At 41.9% G+C, this 20,917-nt stretch overlaps 1 protein-coding gene across 6 annotated transcripts in view; it reads right to left on the minus strand.

The window, feature by feature from the left end:
* dock4b (dedicator of cytokinesis 4b) overlaps nucleotides 1–20,917 on the minus strand; it is a 112,192-nt gene that overhangs the window by 13,008 nt on the left and 78,267 nt on the right. For 4 of the 6 annotated variants that reach the window (XM_034578451.1, XM_034578450.1, XM_034578447.1 and 1 more), the window contains exons 28-46: nucleotides 20,207–20,282; nucleotides 19,584–19,684; nucleotides 19,203–19,261; nucleotides 18,014–18,162; nucleotides 17,725–17,810; nucleotides 16,083–16,109; nucleotides 15,657–15,752; nucleotides 15,492–15,552; nucleotides 14,600–14,693; nucleotides 14,316–14,464; nucleotides 12,676–12,762; nucleotides 12,177–12,281; nucleotides 11,768–11,909; nucleotides 10,287–10,453; nucleotides 7,946–8,032; nucleotides 6,163–6,339; nucleotides 3,132–3,215; nucleotides 1,894–2,013; nucleotides 1,105–1,226 (exon numbers count right to left, since the gene is read on the minus strand). In XM_034578451.1, the coding sequence (XP_034434342.1) occupies nucleotides 1,105–1,226; nucleotides 1,894–2,013; nucleotides 3,132–3,215; nucleotides 6,163–6,339; nucleotides 7,946–8,032; nucleotides 10,287–10,453; nucleotides 11,768–11,909; nucleotides 12,177–12,281; nucleotides 12,676–12,762; nucleotides 14,316–14,464; nucleotides 14,600–14,693; nucleotides 15,492–15,552; nucleotides 15,657–15,752; nucleotides 16,083–16,109; nucleotides 17,725–17,810; nucleotides 18,014–18,162; nucleotides 19,203–19,261; nucleotides 19,584–19,684; nucleotides 20,207–20,282 (1,989 nt within the window). The remainder of the gene's footprint in view (nucleotides 1–1,104; nucleotides 1,227–1,893; nucleotides 2,014–3,131; nucleotides 3,216–6,162; nucleotides 6,340–7,945; nucleotides 8,033–10,286; nucleotides 10,454–11,767; nucleotides 11,910–12,176; nucleotides 12,282–12,675; nucleotides 12,763–14,315; nucleotides 14,465–14,599; nucleotides 14,694–15,491; nucleotides 15,553–15,656; nucleotides 15,753–16,082; nucleotides 16,110–17,724; nucleotides 17,811–18,013; nucleotides 18,163–19,202; nucleotides 19,262–19,583; nucleotides 19,685–20,206; nucleotides 20,283–20,917) is intronic. The other 2 variants (XM_034578452.1, XM_034578449.1) reach the window with 1 other exon arrangement.

Genomic DNA, 20,917 nt, shown 5'->3' on the forward strand with positions numbered 1-20,917 from the left:
CTGGCAAAAGGTCAAAGTGTAAAAGAAAGGTTAGGGAACAAACACAATGTGTTTTTTTAAAGGAAGGTGAAAGCAGAGGACTGTAAACCGGTTTTGTGTTGGCAAACGAAAAGAAGCAAAATCAAAACTCAACAAGCAAAACACGAAATGTCACTTGGCGATTGAGGTGACGTGACTGTCTGTATTCTCTCTGTGTGGCCGTGCCCCCTGGGATCAGGCCGAGGAGGCAGAATGTCGCAGGTAGACAGAGTGGTAGGGTCAGTGAACACATCAAAACTCACACACACACACACACACACACACACACACACACACACACACACACACACAGTCCCCCCCCCCATCCGATGCCTAGATGGAGGCACACTCGTAAAGAACGAAGGAAGAAGAAGAGAGCAGAGGCACGGAGCGTGATGTTCGAGGTGGGGGGGGGGGGGGAAACAGCTAAGGTGACGGCCGATGTCTGTGGTGAAGGGCAGCACATCAAGACAGCAAAGAAAGGTCAGACACCACGAAGGAGAAATTCTAAATAAATCCTGATCCTAAAGTAAATGAGCCTTTTGGTGCTTTTTAAACTAACTGACATTCAATTTATTCCGTATTGAATATACTGTATTTATATTCCAAATTGAATATTTGTATACTGTATCTGAGTATACGCTGCATAATCTCTTCAAGCGGTTTGAAATAAAGCTGCCCTACTCATTCTGAAAGACTTGTCAAATATGGAATAACTTTCACTCAAAATCTCATTTCGCACTATTAGCTGGGCTTATAGCAACGGAAAAAAAGGTTGCCACGTGTTGGAAGCCTCCCAACTCGCTCTCCTTTCTTGGGTTCTGATGTATGAAGAGTTCTCATCTGCTCGAGATCATGGAGCTAAAGGATCAGTTAGTTAGTTCTCATTCTCAACCTCAAGGACCTTTGCCTGGATCTGGGGGATGGATGGGTAAGATTCCTTTTTTTCTTTAGTTATTTATTTCTTAATTATTGTTATTTGGAAATGTTGTATATTTAGTTTCTTTTTAGATACATTTAAAAAATGTATGAATAAAAACACATACATACAACACAGAATATTAAAGAAGAGAGAAGAGGAGTCACCTCCGCCTGACAATCCCTCTGCCACCGTCTGGGCTGATGATGTTGGGCACAGAGTTCCTGCAGGTTCGCGGGCTTCCGTTGGTAAAGTGCACCGGACTTGCGCCAACGTAAGCAGGAAACTCCTGGGGTTTCAAATTAGAGACGAGGAAATACACATGATTAAATGCTCATTCACGCCAGCATGAGGTATACAGAGTGCTTCTGTAAAATATTCCAGTTAATGATTAGAGCAAAAAAGATGATACAAGTGGAAAGGTTTTAATCTTCCTTACACATGATTTATCATCAGAAACTAACTTTAAAGGAGACATAATCATCATTTTTCATGCCCCTGAATCTTCAGAAAACATCACTTTCCTCATACTGTCCATTGCTGCAGCTCCTCTCTTCAGCCTCTGTCTGAAACGCTTGGATTTAGCTGCTGTCTCTTTAAGGTCCCCCCTCCTGATAAAGCCCAGTCTGCTCTGATTGGCTATCTGGTCCACTCTGTTATGATTGGTCAACCGCCTCCAGTGTGTGTAGCAGACGTCAGCCTCTGCTGCCACTCGACCGGGCTTTATCAGGAAGTGAACCACACTAGCCACTAGGGGTGCATTATGCAAATGTGTGCTACATGGTGCGGAAGTATCGGCCTGACTACTGGCGCTTCAGGAGCTTCAGGAGCAGCCAGTGTTTTCTGAGTTTGAGCTTTTTAAGAAATTTTACACTACACACTGAAGGAAAGACAAAACTAAGATAGCCTCACATGTCTCCTTTAAAAACTCTCAATGTCCCCATGTATTGTCCTACCTGTATGCCGAGACTGGACTTCATCAAGTGGAACTGGTCCACCAGCTTCTTGTGGAGAGGCCTCATGTCCTGAGGAACAACCTTTTCATGCACAGCCAGGCCGTACTCCAGGATATGAGCCTGTGAGAGGAGAGCTACAAGTCAAAGTCTCCTCCCACATCATCTGTGTATCTCTGCTCATTTGTTCCACACAAAACAATAATAATAACTTTATTTGTTTTCGCACTTTTCAATAAAAGTAACAAATTGCTTTACGACAAACAATAAGAAATTCACAAACAATCAGAGCAAAGAAATAATAATAACAAAGATACAAATAATAAAAGTCATAGACATCATACGATAAAATATTTATGCTTGATTAAATAAAATATGAATATATTACATGTAAATTGCAATATTTTACAACAATTTAATCAAGTGACATCGTAAAAATTTGGAGATTATATGGGTCAAATCAGATACATCAAGTTCATCTCATCGTCCGTTAAATGTGCTAAAGCTGAACTGATAAATTGGCCAACATTAGCTTATCTTATATCAGTATCAACATATTTGTTGGCTGATAAGAAACCGCAGTACAGAAACGTCAACATAAATATGAGGTTTTCAATATGATACTAGCTGCAAATCACACAGTATCCAAATAAATACATTTCTTTATCGTCTATTTTACTCTTAATGGGACCATAAGTTATAAATGATCATTCTGTATTGAAACTGGTGAATGAGACCATAACTCTATATAAAATCAAGTGAGGAGTAATTTTCTCATAGACTTCTGTAGAAACTGACTTATTTTTGCAACCAGTGGATTTGCCCCCTGCTGTTCATTTGAGAGAATACAGATTTCTGGCACTTCTGCATTGGCTTCACTTTCTGGCCGCGGAGCCCACGTCCATCTTTATATAAAGTTTATACATACATATTATCAATGAAGCTACTTTACCTCATTAACATTTTATCCCCTTTTAAAAAGACCCGTTTGTTGTGGAGCTTTTGACAGCATCATAAAATCTTCATCTGCAGAACAAGCGAGTAAGTGACCTTATGTTGAGTGTGTTGTGTCACAAGCTGTATCCAAGGTTATTTTTATATTTTCCTTTCCATGTCAAAGGACAAACTCGTTGTCAGATCATTTATATATCAACATCATATACATTGTTTATTTCTTTTCTTTGCATATATGAAACACATTAGGAACATATACTCCGCCTTTTAATCTCATATTTACCAACCTGTTCGAACATGAGCTCCCTGAGACGCCCGATCTTCTCTCCGTCCTCGGGGTGATTCATTATGTAGTCCTTCACGAAAAAGGCCTGCGTGGAAACAGAATGCAGAAGATCTGTTACTCACACGCACCAGGAGCTGAAGCACTGGCGCTTTCTGCATTGCAGTGATACCTGAATCCCAGCTGGGCTGACAAAGTGAATTAGTGTCCCTAAGTTTTTGTTCTTGTTTTTGTTGAATCCTCAAAAAAAACGTTAAAAAAGCAAACAGAGTAAACTAACAACAAGCTCTGATGGGGTGTAATATTCCTGTCTGGGTTTAAGTGTTGTGATATTAATATCAACTTCAGGGACCAGAACAAAGCTGCAAAGCTGCTAAAAATACACCAACTCGGTGCCAAACGGACGTTTGAGGATTTAAACGATTACACTTTGATTTTGGGGCCAATTTGGTCTCAGGTTTTGAAAGCATTTTTCATGTTCATTCATGTCTTTGCTTTCCTGTTACAGATCACGCCTCTTCAAAAACATCATGCTCCTTGATTACCGCGCTTTCTCTTCGCTTTCCCAGACAGAGCCTTCCAAAAAAAACACACAAAAGCAACTCCAAAGAGAAACGGATGAGATGAAAAATGCCCCCGGTCCGCTCTGAATCACGGTAACGCCAGATCCCCGCTGTTTGCGACGCCATAAACACCTGTGATGTGTCTGCGGATTATGGCAAAGGCTTTTAAATCTTCATCAGAGTATGCAAAGGGGGCGAGACAACGGGCCGATGAAATACCCCTGCTCGCTATCACGCTTTCAAATCTGCCACAGAGGGAAACACGAGGTAAAAGGGGGGAGATTGCAGAAAAAAAAAAAGAAGATCAGCACAATTTCTCCCCTCAGGACACAGCTGTCTATCTCCAAAGAAACAGAGCTCGATGCCGATTAAAGAGAAAAAGATGCTGCTTCAAAAGGGAGCAGACACAAACAAGGAGATACTCATCAATGAATCAAGTCAATGGTTCAGTGAAACAAGGAACAATAGTATTCCAGTCACACAACAACCTTTATTAAAAAAGCAGAAATTAGTATGCACCCTTCATGATATGATGTTCCACTCATTCAACAGTATTACGAAGTTATTATGAAGTATGAATGCAGTGCAGGAGTCAACAGCACATCTTCTCTGGTACTGTCAGGTTGTTTATGCCTTTTGGAGGAAGGTTCGAGGAATGTGCAGTGCAATGAAATTATGTTTCAAACCTGACTTTTGTTCTGTGGTGTTAGGAGATGTTTCAGGAACAGACAGTGACATGATTGTGTTGAGAAAAAGATTAATTTTCAAAGCCGAGGACGTAGATTCTTTGAATATTTATCAATTTAGAATTATTAATAAACGTTAATTTATTTAGGAAGGAAAGAAGCAAATGTCGGAGCGGTTTTTTGTGTTTAATGTTTTTGTCTTTGAGCTAAAGTCTTTGTCCTTATCAAAATTTTAAAAATAAATAAATATGTGAAAAAAGTACAAACGCAGTAGTGCCCACGTAGTGCTAAAGAGAAGTGCTGCGTTTCAGCAAGAAAAATTCCATCCGAGGACCTCCGGAAAAGCCAGCGAAAATAATCAATAATCTTCAATGACTGATGGAAATTTCTCGTCGGGCTGCGGGGAGTGAGACCTCACCATGGAGTGGCTCAGTTAATCATTAGAAAAGTCCAATTAGAGATGGAATGGTGAGGGGAGGGGGGGGGGGAGAGAATAAATCAGACAGCATTCCCCCTCGAGGGTCTCGACTCAAACTTAAGCAATAAATCTGAATATTAACAACGACAATTTCTCCTTCATTTGTTGCCGAGCGAACCTCCACAGCTGTCAATCGGCATTACGCTGAGAAATTAATAGATTTACAGAGGCGCGTTCCGCGAGGCACGGCTGCATGTGAGATTCTGCAATGAGAAAAATGAGCGCTGATGTGAGTGGCAACGTGTTTGCTGCAGAAATCGTTCCATCTGGGTCCAACTCTTGCTAAATAAAACCGAAATGTGTTACTTTCTATAGTGTGTAATATAATCATACAATTTAAGAATGGTTGGATGAAATGGTGGTCAATCTTTAGCCACTGAAACAGCATTTACGCACTTGCATGCATGGGAACGGCAGCGCCAACAGTGTATAAAAGTAAAGTCTGGTTCTGTAATTGTAATGGAAGCTGAAAACTATGTTTTATGCTTCCTTTCTGTAATGGCAGTAAGGGTGGAAAGCACTTCAGCAAAGCCATGCCTTTGTGGCTCTATCAAGTATCCTACAAACCCTAATGGGCTACTTCTTCACAAAGGCACGCTCTCCTACACAAACCTAATAAACACTCGCACGTAACACACACACACACACACGAACATTCAACCCCATATACGCACTCCCGGTGGAAAAGAATGGTTGCTATGCGACAAAGAGCTCGTCGCCTGATCCACTCAGTCTGTTATGAGAAGATCCTTAGTTGTATTTTTCTTCAATTGTGCTCCTCCTGGTTTAGAAATTGCTCCGTACTCTTGCCCTGCAATTGTCTCCCATCAGGGAGCTTTTGGAGGAGCAGTAGATACAAGTGTGTGTCAATGAGACTGACCATATTTGGGTGTTACCCCTTCAGCGTGTGATACACCAGCAGCTTCAAACACTCCCTTCTCATTATTTCGGCCATTTTTAATCATTTATCTCGCTCCATTCCTTCCTCCCACCCCTCTGTCTGTCATTTCTCCCCACATCTATCCTCCCATGCATCCTTTCCTGCATCACCAACCATCTCATTTCCCCGCTTCCACCCCTTCCTGCTCGATACTCATCTATCCGTCCGGTCAAACTTTAACCCGGCTATTCACGCATCCATCCATCCATCCATCTATTCCCTCCCTCCACCTGCTGCAAAACGCTTTCTGTCCATACATCCCACTGCTAAAACCCACCTTCATGCATCATTAGGCAATCCATAAGTCATGGCGTCTCACGCCTCGCTAAAAAACCCTCCAACCTTTTCCTCCACGTATCCATCCATACCTCTTGGTAGCGGGCCAGCCCCCCGTTGACAGCGGCGTCGATGACCCCGTTGAGGCACATGGTGAGAGGGTTGATGTTCTGCATCTGCCGGCTGTGACACTGGGTGATCAATGTGCGCAACTGCAGATTCTTGTTCTCGATCACCTCGATGGCGTTCTCCAGCGGGCTTACCTCCACCTGCGAAGGGAGTGAATATAGAGGAGGGAAAAAAGTACATCAAGAGAAGGTCTTTCTATAATCTGAAGGTGAGAAGAAAATAACCCTAAGGAAGCCCTCAGTTTGGGCTTGGAGGCTACGAATGTATAAAAGAAATCCACCTTTAATAAGTTGTGTGGTACAATTTACAGAGAGGGTTTACTGAAAACAAAATGTAGTGCTGAGGTGCATTAGTAGGGAAGAGTTACAATCAGGATATCTAGGCCATAACCTTTCTTCATTTTTTTTTTAATGATTCCAAGGTTTCCCAACTTTGAGAAAGTCTAATGTTATATTACCCTTTAATTACTCAATTTAATGAATCAATACTGAACGCTTAAGATTCTTAAAACTTCCAAGTTCCGCATTTGTTAAAGAAAAGGTATATGATTAACAAATTTGCCAATTCGTGTGTGAAAATCTTCAAATTCAAATACAAACAGTTGCAAATTTTTTTTTCTAGATTTCTTTGCTAAACTGTGGAAAAAAATTACATATTATCTCCTTTAAGTTGCAACAGTGGCTTATTTAGACATCCAGCAGCCATGGGGTAAAAATACTGAGTGCTGATCGGCCTAAATGTTCTATTACGTTGACCAGCAGGTTGCTAACTCCGTGTTTACACAGTTTGGTGCTGGTTCAGTAGCATTCAGTGTCAAATTTGTTTAAGTGCCGCTTGCTTCATCAGAAAACAAAGCCAATGCTGTCAGACTGAATCAAAACACCAACATTTTAGGCTGTGACACAAAAACAATGAGCAGAGAGGGAAATGCGTGGTTGGGCGATGTGTGGTTTTATCTCTACCAGTGACACATTGCACATCCATCTGAGCCACTGTTAATACAAAAACAATGACTGCAGCAGCTTTAAATATAAGACATACTCTGTATTGCTGCAAACGCACACATGATTAGTATATGGTTACTTTAGCACACACTCACGCACAAAAACACTATCTTCCCCTTTCTTTTTCTTCCTCTGTCTCCCACAAAGCTTAATCCTCCTGCTAATAGAGCTTTTGCCAGTTCTGTATTTTATATGCCATTGCGCTGCATAACCATCACAGAATAACACTGGGCTCACAAACCACAATTACACACAGCACGCTGCAGCAGCTCGGCACGAAGGAATATGCGCTTAGACAAACAGAGACAGACACTCAAGTTGTGTTTTGCATACGGTGGACAAAACAGCATTTCACATCCTCCCACTCCTCAGAGATCTGAATGACGAGATCCGAGACGAAAGGCTTCTGAGGGGGATTTACGTGCAAGACGGTGCGGAAATGGACTTAAATGTGAAAATGATTCCTGGCTAAAAACAGGGTATTGAAAAAAAAAAAAAGGTTCCCAATAAAAATCCATAGGAAAATATTGGTTGGAAAAGTAATGACATTTAGCATCCAAGCAATCCAATGTAGGAAATCAAATGTGTCTAATAGCCCTGAACTCATGACCTGGGCTCTTATTGTTGTTCGATGTAATGACCTGGATCGATACTTCGCCGGCCATGCTCTAAATCGTAAGTAAAATTGTATTAGGGCGTCCCCTGTGTGGCTGCGTGTGGCCGTTATGTCTTCGTCACTCACCAGCTCCCTCTTCTCCACCTCGAACCAGCGGGAGATGCCCGGGAGGCTCTGGACCAGCGTCAGGGTCGTTCTCTCCACCCACAGGCTCTGCAGGAACACACGAAAACACTCAAGAGTTAATAATAAAATCCATAGATACTTATGCCTGATGCACACACTTTAATTACTGATGCGCAATGTGAGGGAAAACATGTTGAGTGCACCCACTGCCAAACACCCACTTTTAGGTGTAGGTCAGATGCCGCGGCTTATATCTCATATCATCATTCATGTTCCACCACTTAGCCTGTCAGCCATCACGCTTGTCAAAACGCCAACATCCCACAAGGTCATTCTGACAGCACGCAATCTATGGAAACTACAGCATTCACAGCAGGCGATTGACATGAGAGAGTCGCACTTACAATAACGTCTATTCTGTTTGTTGTATGCGGAAGTGCGCTCAGTAAAGTTCCATCACGCCCGAGTCTCCGTCCAGTACTTCTACATCGCTTAGTTTTGTTTATGTTTGAATTCACAATATTAAAGACGACTTTTACTTAAGATTTAGTTGTTGATTATTTGTTTCCAACTAAGCGAAGATGTTCAGTTTATCATCACATGAGAAAAAGAGATGCAGTAAATCATCACAATAACGGGAGCGAAGCTAAAACGAGTAAATGTGAATTTCTACTTGAAAAAGGACTGTTTTAAATTCTCACCATTAACTAATCAACCCATAATTGTAAGTGTTAGTTTCTGTCTTGCTTCTTGATCTCTATCAAAACTAAATGTAATTTTGCTTATTTTTCTCAAATCAACATTACATAATTTAGTTTAATTAGAAAAAAAAGACTTCAAGATCCTCAGAACTGCAGTCAAAGCGTCTCTATCGCCTCCTGGTGGCTGGTTGCTGTCTAGGTCATAAATCCTGCCTTCTCCATGTTCGCAGATGGGACATGGACCAAACTAAAAAGTCAAAGTACACTTTAAATACATTTTTCTCAATAGATGGTTTTAATTGGTTGATGCTATAAAAACAGGATCAAACTTCATGATTGGCAGCTAAGACTGACTCCTGATTGGTCGATGGTGTGTATCCGGGGGACCTTGCTCCGTCTTCTCAGACTAAAATGGCGGTGTTCCTAACTGAAATTTTGGCTTCATTTCTGGATAGCGGGAGGAAGTGGAGATGCGTCATTCATCTTTACTCACAGTCTACCTTCTCCATGAGTCGAATATGGTCTGAAAGGGGAAACTGTATCACTGTGATCACAGCGGTTTTCTGCTGAGCCCTCTCCCCAAAGCCAAGTGAGGATCAAGGTGCTGACACGGTGCCGCTTAATTTAAGTTTAGGATGCAGTGTCTTGCTCAAGGACACTCCAGCAGGGCAGATAAGTGCTGACACGCCGTATCGATCCAGCGTCCTGAGGTTGAAGGGGAGGCTTTCAAGTCACTACACGACCCCGTTGCCCTTTATTGATTTTGGGCGTTTTAAGGCTAAGGGGCGGACCTGAACACCACTTGTGTTACAGTGTAGAGAGCAGAGAAGTTAAAAGATGAAAAAAAAACTCAAGTCTTGACCTTTTTCCTGAAGACAGAAGCTTCTTTGAAAACAGCTTTTTTTTCTTTGTTTCTTTATCGTGACAGATCCATATGCAGGAGGCCGCACGCTCTTGTTCCCACGCAAAGGTTCACCATATTTATTATTCCAACCCGAGGCCAGCAGTATCGAGTCCTGATGGAAATGTGGTATCATGATTACATTTATCCAAATAGCCTTGATGGAGCCGCGATAACACATCTGCATGGTGCGTGTGTGTTATCATTGAATATTTATGAGCCTAATATCAGGGTCTCTGAGGTGTGTGTGTGTGTTTGTGCGAAGCTTCATGCAGCACAGACTGGTACCAGTTTTTTTGAGGATAATTAGTAATGCAGCAGTCAAGATGAATAAAACATTTGCGACACGCAGACTAATACCTGGGTGCAGGTTCAAACTGTCACTACCTACACAGGCTCACGATCGATGAGCGCGGTAAGAAAGGAAGTAAATGAAGGTGTTTCGGTTTGCAGGGAGAAAACAAATACAATCATAAATGTATAATTGAAATTTTCTGAAAATATTTCACAGCGCGACATCTTGCAGCGACTCCACGAGCAGACGGAGGCCATGAGTTCATTTTGAATGCCTTATTTTCATTTCGCAATAAAATCTGTGATTTGTATGGAGTGAAAAAGGGGAGGAAATTGTACAGAAGATGAGAAATGTGTGTATGACACTACCCTCTTCGCATTTACCCATGCTTCATGTGGCTGTCTATATTCTTCTGTATTTCTGGTGAGTTTTCCCCCCCCGTACCTTGAACTCGTTCTCCTTGTCTTTGGTGCCCTTGTGAAAGGGCCGGTCGTATCTGAACCTCCAGATGTGATTGAACTTGTAGAAGCTTTTGATGTTGTCGGGCACCCCGTCTCTCTGCAGCACGTCCTGACTCTCCGGGATCGGAGTGACGGCGTAGATCTGCAGGTCTGGGAGGCGCCGGAAGTTAAGGAAAGAAGCGAGAGAGCGACAGGGGAAAGCACTCGAGACCAAAACGGACAGCGCTTCTTCACTGACCTGAAAGAAACATCGGGAAGTCGCGAGATGCAATTACACACAGATGACAAGAATACACACACACACACCAGACAGGCAGGGGTTTGCAGGGTGGTTTAAGTGCGTCATCGGTGCAGCATGAGAAATTTTAAAGGATCGCACCAGAGGCTTAAAATTATTGGACATGAGTCACAACCAAGAAAACAAATATGCGTAAATAGTTCCAAAACACACCAATGTTAAGACAAGCAAGTCTAACACTGCCTGTGTCTCATAATCCTCGGCCACATGTTTTTACGGAAAAGATTTGACGGAGGAGATGCATCAAAGACATACTTGGGGTCCATATTGATGTTCAAGCAGGAAACATAGACACAGGATCCATATTTCACTGTACTGACTATAACGACTCTTATTACTGTCACTTAAGATAAGAATTTGTACCCCCACAGTTGCTATCGTCGATAAAGCTTTTACCGTACAAACAGTCAGTCAGACGTTGACGTTTTTGCGTAACTGCACTTCCCATGAAATGCAGTTCTCTCACTCACCAGAGAACTTCCCTTCCTCTCTTTAGTCTGTGTCCTTGTCACTAGGAATCTGTTGCATGTGAGAGCGACCTTTCTGCGTGTGCACCCCCGCCACTGCCATAGACTGAATTCGTTCTGTGAGAGACTTTTGGCCGTATTCATCGTAAAAATGCGATATCTTGCCCCACAGACCTCTTGTGAAACCACATATAAATTAACTAGATGTGGATTTTTATTGGGAACTGCACCAAATTGCACACCCTAATGAATATCAAGTCAATATTTAGCTTGTGTGATGGAATCCAGGTCAAAGAAGTCCTCCTTGTACTCACTGCGGCTTTTAAAGCTTACAGCGATAAGTGCATCGTAATAAATGAGGCAACTCACATCAACATTTTTATCAATGTCGAGTTTCTCTCATCTGGATTATCGCGAGCGAGAGGACGCTGCTCAAAGACGGCAAATCAGCACAGGGAGTTTGTGTGGATTCCTGGAAATGGGCCGTTTGATAATGACAAGAAAGCGATTGTGAGAGGACGAGTGAAGCACGGAGCGTGATAAAGTGCCTCATTACAGGATATAGTGTGTGTAAGGATCTGTGTGTGAGTGTGTGTATGATGTGCTGCCTTTAATGTGTCTGCGTCTGCTCAGCCTGGATGTATGTGTCCACAAACGCACGTTCATTTTGGTTGTGTCTCTCTATAAAACCAAGGATACACTGTGCGTCCGCCTGGTAGATGGTCTGGTCCGGCTGGTTGACGTGCTGCATGGCGATGGCGTGGGGGAACTCGTTGAGCATCCGCTGCTGGAAAGCCTCCAGCCTCTCGTAGTCATGGCCGCGGCACACAAACTCCTTATTCTGCAGAGGGGAGGAGGGGGAGTGGAGGACAGCGTGGGGTTAGCTTGACATCTGGTGGCCGCGCACCGCAACTGCAGCCTCATCTGCAAACTCCGCCAAGGACAGAGGCTGTTACATCATTAAATGGCATTGAAAAAGAGTTGCTGAATGTCACCTCACTGGAGGAGTCTTATATAAGGGAAGTTAATTCTTCCTGCATGTCTTGTAGGGAGAGGGTGAAAATATGACTGCTCAACTGTCGCACAGGGAATATGGAGATTTCTTTACCCGTAAGAAGAAAGGGAACTTTTTTCCATAGAAGCCGACTCTGAAGAACTCAGGTTCAAGTCTTTGCTGGTCCATGATCTTGTCGTACAGGGAGGCTTCCATCATCTAGCAAGAAAAATCGAATTTTATCAACAAAAAAAGCTTTGATCAGGGGCAGATCCAGGGGGGCACAGGCCCCTGCTTGAATATGATTGGCCCCTGAAGTGCCCCTGTCCTTACTAACAGTACTAAGAATAAATATGTCAATTTGTCAATCATTTTATTTTTCTAAGCTTTTTTGAAGTAAACAATCTGTTAGAACAAGGAAAATCTTTCAAAAATATATTCAATGATGTGTGGCTTTGCTCAAAGCAACAAAAGGAAAGACTTGGGAGTCTTGGGCCATTTTTTTTTATGCTTTTGAATTTATATATCACATTGCCAAGTGGTTAGAGAAAGACTGCATCAACAATCTTCTCCAGGGAGTGTGTCTGCAGCGTGTTTGTTGTGGAAAACTCACCCTCATCTTGCTCAAGTTCCTGTAGTCGTAGTCAGACTCGTACTGGTCGGCCAGCTCTCTGCACAGGATGATGCCATTCTCCCAACACTAAAGACAAACAAACACACAATTTCAGTGAATACAAACAAAAAGAAAAGAAAAATAAACCAGCGTCCCTCCCGCTGTGCTGCTGTACCACCTCACCCCCACTGGATGGCACTGGTGAGTCAACAATGTAAGGAGTCAGATCTAGCCTCCTCATGCAGGTACACGCAGCTCTCAGCCATCTTGCTAATTAAATGAAATGCTTTCCTTCCCTGCTGCCTGCTAATCCCTGTTCGGCAGCATGGGCAGATGGTAGAGCTCATGAACGTGAAGGAAAATTGGACGATGAGTAACGAGAGGAGTGTTTTTAATGATTCCGTAGAGATGTTATTTCAGCGGGGATGCTGATTTTTCTTTCCTTTTTCAGAGTGTGTATGTGTGTGTGTGTATTGGGAGGTGTTTCATAATGTCACTTTTCCCTGAGAGTGTGGAACATTGACACAGCTACTGAAAACATCAGATAAGCTCTGTTTAAGTCCACTCTTTCATTGCACCACCCAAGCATGTCACGCTTCACCTGTCAGGTTCGCCTTCACCCTCATCATCATCTCCAGCTATATTTCTTCCAGGGGTGGCGCAGGTAGGATATTGTGTGGATGATACGGATGCCGCTTTAATTAGCCGGGCTGCCGGCGACTCATCTGATCAAACTGAGAGGAGGTGCTGACGCCTCGAGCCGCTGTCACGGTTCACGAGAGGTGGAAATTAAATGTCTGACCGCAAGTGACACGTTTTCTTTCACCGCTCTGCAATTTTAATCTCATGTGTGTGATTCACGTCTCCAATAAACAAGTGGGGCAACTTGTCATCTGTCGTCTTCTGTCCTGCTGCAGCTGCATTTAACTAAATAAACGTGCTGTGTTCATTTTTCAATGCAGAGAATTAGAGGTACATGTATATTGTAAGAGTTTAGCATATGATTGAGTGGTTGACGTCTTACAGAGCAACTAGAAAGGCCCTCATTAGAGTACCAAGGCAGACCACCTTTAAATTCACTTGATCCAGATATTTATTTGGATCTGCACCAAATTTCACTCATCCGACCCACAACATGTCTGACTTTTTTCGTCAAGATCCGTGACTTATTTCTGAGAAATCAATGAAAATTTTGAAATGTTGAAAAACGCCTTTCCCAGTGTTGAAGAAATAAAATAATAAAACCTGTATTCTCCCACTGATCTAAATCTGCCGCAAATGTTATTGGGCTCTTCCCTGACCCACACCACATCCTTCACCAAGTTTCATGGTAACTCATCCTGTAGTTTTTTTTTTTGTGTAATCCTGCTGACTAACAAAAAATAGCAAAGATTGTTGCTTCAAAGTGATGCGGTACATTCCCTGGCATCGAGCTGTGTTACAAAACCGCTTGTCAAGTGCTGCTTCTTTTGTGTTGCTAAAATTATTGAACCGAAAATGGCTCCATGCAGCAGCAGCCTGTTTAGAAGACAAGTCAGCAAATGCAAATGTGGGGCATTGAAGAGAAGTGGAATAAAAAGAGTGTGTGTGTGTGTGTGTGTGTGTGTGTGTGTGTGTGTGTGTGTGTGGCTGCAGCTCACCTTCCCCCTGTCGAAGTTCTGGACGATGGTGAGATGCAGATACTCTTTCCTCTGCCACTCGCTCTGCATGGGGTAGTTGAGGAACTCTCTGAGCGGCCGGTCGGACCACTCCAGCAACTCGTCGTACAGCAACAGAGTGTATGACGCCTCTGTGACACACAAAATCAAACAGTCAGGAGAGAATGGAGTCTAAAGGTAAAACATTAAGGATTTAGTGTCTCAGGAACCTCTTTAACTCATAGACACAGATCAGAACACATGTGCTTCGGGGGCTTTTTCTGTACCTGTGTAGTTCTGTGCTTTCAAGTGCAGGTCGTACAGTTTGTGAATGTAGCGGATGTACATCTCCTCTTTGTTCAGCTCTGTTTTGTAGAAGTTCTGACAGCAGCAGTGGGCGGTCGGACGATGATTGAACATAGAAAAGAAGAAAAAATACAAATTATAGAGTTTATACATGCAAATGAGGACAATTTGCAAAAGTGTGGCAGATTGTTCTGTGGTCGAGGCGAAACAATATTTCAGCTGATGAGCAGTGACTTCTGATCCATCTGCCCACACACACACACACACACACACACACACACACACACACACACACACACACACACACACACACACACACACACACACACACACACACACACACACACACACACACACACACACACACACACACACACACACAGCTGTAGTTATATAAGAAAAGCCTAGTAGGTAAAAACACTGACTGACTTTTTTTGTTATGCCTGTGAAGAAGGATTTGAAAGAAAGAATGTATATTCTAATCCCAGATATTAATCATGGCCGCTATAAAACACACAACTTAGAAAAAAACTATAGTGAAAAAGTAAAATAGTTTGAACCAGAACTAGAAATAGTTTGAATTTGCAAAAATCCTAATCAATTAATCTTGTTACTCGAACAGCTGCTCAGTCTTTGTGTCATTGGCCAATACCTTGTTACTAAGTGTTGAAATATGTATGACATCTGATTTTTAGGCCACATCAATCTGTTTATGACTTTGTTTTACTTTTTTGTTTCTTTCTCTACTTGTTTCTTTATTTGCTACTGTTTTCTCTTGTGTATTTGTTGTTGTGTGTGCATTTGTTTTGCTGTTTAAAGCAAAAACAGAGCTGAGAAAACAGGCAGAACACACAGAGCGTGACTGCTACTCACCAGTAAACTGACAGTACATCCAATCTTTTTACCATCCACCTCTCCCAGCTTCATACAATCCCTACAAAAGAAACAGACACCATTAGACATGAACAAAGATATGATTGAGAAGGATAAATTGTGTGTGTGTATTGTGTGTTCTTTGGTGCATGTGTGCGCTCCCACCTATAATCCAGCAATCTCTCCATTAAGCGAGTGACGGTGGCGATCAGAGAGATTCCGCTCTCCCTCCACGTCTCTCTCTCAATCTTCTTCAGCAGGCTGGAGGACAAATGAAGACAGACAGAGCGAGACAGAGGGATGTGAGGACCCAAAGAGACGAGATGTAGACGAGAGCAGATGAGGAAGGACGGGCGATTGGGGGAGGAAAAGAAAGGAGAAATTACTAAGAAAAGAAAAGGAGGTGAAGCAAAGAAAGGAAATCCCAGTCACACCAGTGTCACCTATGCTTGCTGGCCTGCCTGTGGGATTCAACAAAGTAAAATCCCCCCCCATAAAATTTGAAAGTGTTTAAATGTTGCAGTTGATTTTTCCCCCCTGTTGCCCCCTCACACAGACGACACTGAGAGAACAAAGAGGAGAGCGTCTTACCTAGGGTACGGACCAAACAGAGGAATTCTACTCCAGGCGGGAAGCATAGGCGGAATAAATTAATATTAATACTATTAATGTCAGCACACACAGTCACACAGGTTACTTCAGGGGTTAATGGAGTTAGTGGGAGGAAAATAAATGAAGAAACTCATAAATTAATTCAGCAAGGAAACACAAAAATCAAATTTGTAATCTGCATTGAGGCTGAATTATAAATCAGCAGCTGTAATGGCTTCGTATGCATAATTCAAATATACAGCACAGTATATATTATATATAGATATATGGCTTTAATAATATGTACTTATATAACACTATTCTCAGTATTAATTCACATATAAAAATGGTGGCCAAGACAATGATTGACTATGAAAGACAAAGGGACAATTACAATACAATACTTGGATTCACATGTTTGTGATACTTAGAGAGACAAACAGTACGTGTGTGTGAATCAGAAATATGACTTAATTTCATGAAATACTATTTTTAGGTGTTAAAGATAAATAATTTGTAGTGAATAGAGACATAAATATATGAAGAGGCACAGAACCACAAAAAAAAGCAGGGATATATATATATATATATATATATATATATACACACACACACACACACACACACACACACACACACATACACATGCTAAAACACACACAAAGCATGCAAGAACACAAACCTGGAAACACAAGGACAGAGTGGACAAGGACTGACCGTGGAAGAGGTGACCGTGAAGATGAATGTGACTCAAGATGAATATTTATCACTTACCTCTTATTATTATTATTAAAACAATCACCTCCAAACCATCACTTTTAAATTACAAGCTACCCAAACATTTGAGGTATTTGTCGCGCACAGAAACCTTGCAAGCGACGTCCGATGCGTTTTATTATTCTATTTGTTCTGAAAGTTCGCAGTTTGATACACTACCAGCACTGAGACCGCATATTAAAAACAGAAAACACATTTCTGTGATCCGGTTGATCTCGAACAGCTCAAACATTTCTCTGGAAGAACCGCCTTGGTACATAAGTAAAAACAAAATAGAAACTTTTCCAAAAAAATCGATGCATGAAGTCGTAATTATTCTTAAACTTTCGTAAAAATGTTGAACTTTTATTCTTTATTACTAACAAACATTCTTTCAAAAGAATTGGAAGGCAAATGAGATTCGTTCAATTTCGAAAAACACTTTCCTTCTCAGCAGCAGGTTCTCACAGTTTTGTTATATGCAGGTGGCGCAGGGCTTATCTGAGGAGTGATGCAGTCATCTGTGCAGGTTTAAAAGCTCATTTTCCAAAGCCGAATACTGAGACGCAGATAAAACGGCTGCTTAAGGAGGAAAACGACCTGCGAGGTGTCGCCAACGCAGGCATTTACCTGGTGGGGTCTTGTGTGGGTCGTATCACCGCGATCTGAAGACTCCATAAACCGCTATTTTGACTGTCAGTGTAATGGTTGTCCTGAGCTGGCCTCTGTCCGAGCCAATTTGTCACCGCTGTTGTTATTTTACTGTCGAGCTCTGCCACTTAACCGCAAATGCTTCTCCTACAAAAAAACTAAAGCGGCTGGGGAAATTTGAAGTAAATATGCACCCACACATCAGCGACTATTCCCGTTGCTTTCTCTGACTCACATGCTGTTGAAGAGCTCCCTGTACGTCTCGTCTCCTTTGCCCTCGGACATCAGGCTGTCCAGTTTGTCGATCAGCTTGGCCTCCACCTGTGAGGAAGGGGAAAGAGTATAAATCTCAAAAGAGGCTGCCGGATCGATGGGAAAGCAGCGTCAGTCCTTCATAGATTGAAAATCGTCAGTCGTTGGATACAAAAATTTATTGAAAGAAAGTTTCAGTCTGGATGAAAGAGGTAAAGGATTCTTTTCTTCCCCTGTCCGCTAATGGGAGATGAACTTTTCCTGCTGAGTACCTGTTTGAAATTGCCACTGCGTCTCTGCTCCCAGTCCATCATGTCGTGGAAGATGGGGATCATGACATTCCTCAGATCGGGCTGCGGCACCAGCGTCACCTCCAGGAAGGGACCAATCATCGCAGGGATGAAGTTCAACTTGTGTTCCCCTGGAGGAGAGAGGCGAGACTGAGGTCAGAGTCTGAGGGCAGCGAGTCAGAGGCAATTTTCAACCACTATAAAAACTGCTTTTTCTAATGTGGTTTCAGTGCATCAACCAAACCCCCAAAAAACTGTATTTTCATAAAGTAAATAATGACAAAGCATCTAGTTGAATTCATTTCTGTCATATTGAAATCAAATGTGACAAAAACTAAAATTAAGTGGCTTCATGATGCATTTCTTATTGTACAAAAACACTATTTAATCCACATAAACAAACCTGTGATTATTATAAAAACCTACAAGTTGTATAAATTCATCACTGAAGCAGAACAGAACAAAAGCCCCCACACAAAGCACAGTGAGGCATCCAGCTTGTTGCCATAGCGACAAATCATTTTTAGCATAAAGTTAAAAAAAGCACGAGAGTCTAAAGAAATACCAGAGTTAATTTTCCTTTTACTTTCTAATGTTGGTGCATCACACTGACTTCAGACTGTTAGAGACACAGGACATGCTGCTGGAATAAGACAGACAGTTTTCTGTTCCCCACTTTATGGTATTTCCTTTCTTTTCAGAATAAGAGTGACTATAATATAGTATAATAATAATAATATACAATTATATATGTATAATAATATATATATAATATATAATAATATTTCACGGATTAAACTAGAGCCATATGACTCCTTTAGGCCGTTCCAAATTCAAGGCTTCCGTCTAAAGGAGGCTGTGCTTTTGCCATCAGGACACCCCCCCCCCCCCCCCCCCGGAACGATCTGCCTGAGGAGATGAGGCTTGCAGATTCCGTGACTAACACTTCCTAAAACCTATTTTTACAGACTTGCCTTTATGTGATGTCATCTTTTTTATGTTCCATGACATCTTTTTATTTCTGTTAAATTGCTCTTTTCTTTTTATTGTTCCTATTCTTGTATTTGCAGTTACGGTTTTAACGGGATGCTGTCCTCAAATGACAATAAAAACAACAATATAGTCCATGTTAAGCATGCGTGTTGGGCCCATCTATGTTTTATCATCTTACCTAAATTCTGCCACATGCTGAAGATCTCACAGCCCATCATCACCCTCATGTCTCCGTACCTGCATGAGAAAATGTCACGGTTAGAAATGTGTGCTTGCTGCAGGCAAGAACATCATGTTAAGTACTTGTTATTATGTGTGTGTGTGTGTATATAGGTGTGTGTGTGTGTGTGTGTGTGTGTGTGTGTGTGTGTGTGTGTGTGTGTGTGTGTGTGTGTGTGTGTGTGGGGACTGGCAGAGAGCGGGACAGTATTGCTTGTTGAGTCAGCGCAGGGCTCTTTATACAAGCCTACTTAACACACCAGCAAATAATATTGTGTGTGTGTGTGTGTGTGCGTGTGTGTGTGTGTAGTACATGCATACATTTGCAAACAACACTTACTTTTCTAGTATCTTCTTCCTCTTGGAGGGAGAGAAGGACTCCAGTTGAAGACAGGGTTGGTTGATGAATATTACAGACAGATAGAAATACGAGTCCCACACCTGAAAGTGGAAACAAAAACTAATCAGTCAACTTGTCAATCAACTTCAATAACAACCTCAGACAAATTAAATGTTCACGAAATTCAGGTATAAAAAAATAAATAGATAATTTAATATTTTTGTCTGTATTGAAATTACAAAAGGACATGTGTATCTATAGCATTTGAGAGGGAAGAAAATCATTTAATCTATTGGATTTTGTTGCTGTTTCTTCTTCTCTTTCCTTCCTATGTCACTTCTGTCTCTGTCTATTTTTGTTTTCTGGCTTCCAGTTTGTTTTATCGTCTGCCCTCAGTTCTTGACTCATGGATTTTATCTCCGTTTTATGTCTGCATCTCTGTGCAGGCTTTTGTTTTGGAAAAAGAGTGACGTGCAAAAATAAATGAAAATGTGCATCTGCCTGTGTGTGTGTGTGAGTGTGCGCAGTTGCAGGGATGTTTGATGCTCGCAAAGTTTTGAAGCACGGCGGCGGCGCTCAGATCTCCACACGTCTACAGACACACGGCACATCTCTCCACCTACCTTGTAGTCGAACTTGTCATTGAGGAAGTTTTTCCTCAGAGCGTCGGAGAGGTACAGGACCGTTGTGATGATGACACTGAAAGGAGAAGCGAGCAGGAGGTGAGGAGGGTCACCTTGGAGGGAAATGCATCACCATAAACAGTCTACATGTTTATCAAGTAGCACTTTTAAAGAGTAATGGTGCCACCGACTGTCCATTAGGATGAAGGTCAAATAGAAAAACCCGTAGAAAAACCCACAAAGATAAAGAGAGCAAAGTGTCTCTTTCTTTTGCTTTGAGCTCATGACGTTCACTTTCATTTGTATGCATTTAACGAAAAGTTTGTTTGACTAAGGACACATAAGTGTTAAAATGTTAGTATCCACAGACTCTGGTCTATTTCTACTTGAGCATTTTCATTGACCTTTAGGTGTTTCACAGTGTCCTCCATTGAGGGGCAGCACATTAGCCTTGGATTAACTCTCCTTTTATCGAGAGCACTACATCTAAATCCCTCTACGCTTCTGGTTAAATATTTTACTTATGTTTGTGCATTCACCTTGCAGCAGTCTAGAAATCTCGACTTAGTGAGACAAATCATCACCTTGGTTCTTACTGGTGACAGTTGAGCTTCAAAAGAAGACAATAGAAATGTGGAACCCACTATGCATAAAGGAAAAACCAGCCTCTACACACACTTCCTGCAGATTAAAGCTCTCTGTCTTGGTAAA

Source organism: Hippoglossus hippoglossus, chromosome 23, assembly GCF_009819705.1.
Source record: "Hippoglossus hippoglossus isolate fHipHip1 chromosome 23, fHipHip1.pri, whole genome shotgun sequence".
Taxonomy (NCBI): Eukaryota; Metazoa; Chordata; class Actinopteri; order Pleuronectiformes; family Pleuronectidae; genus Hippoglossus; species Hippoglossus hippoglossus.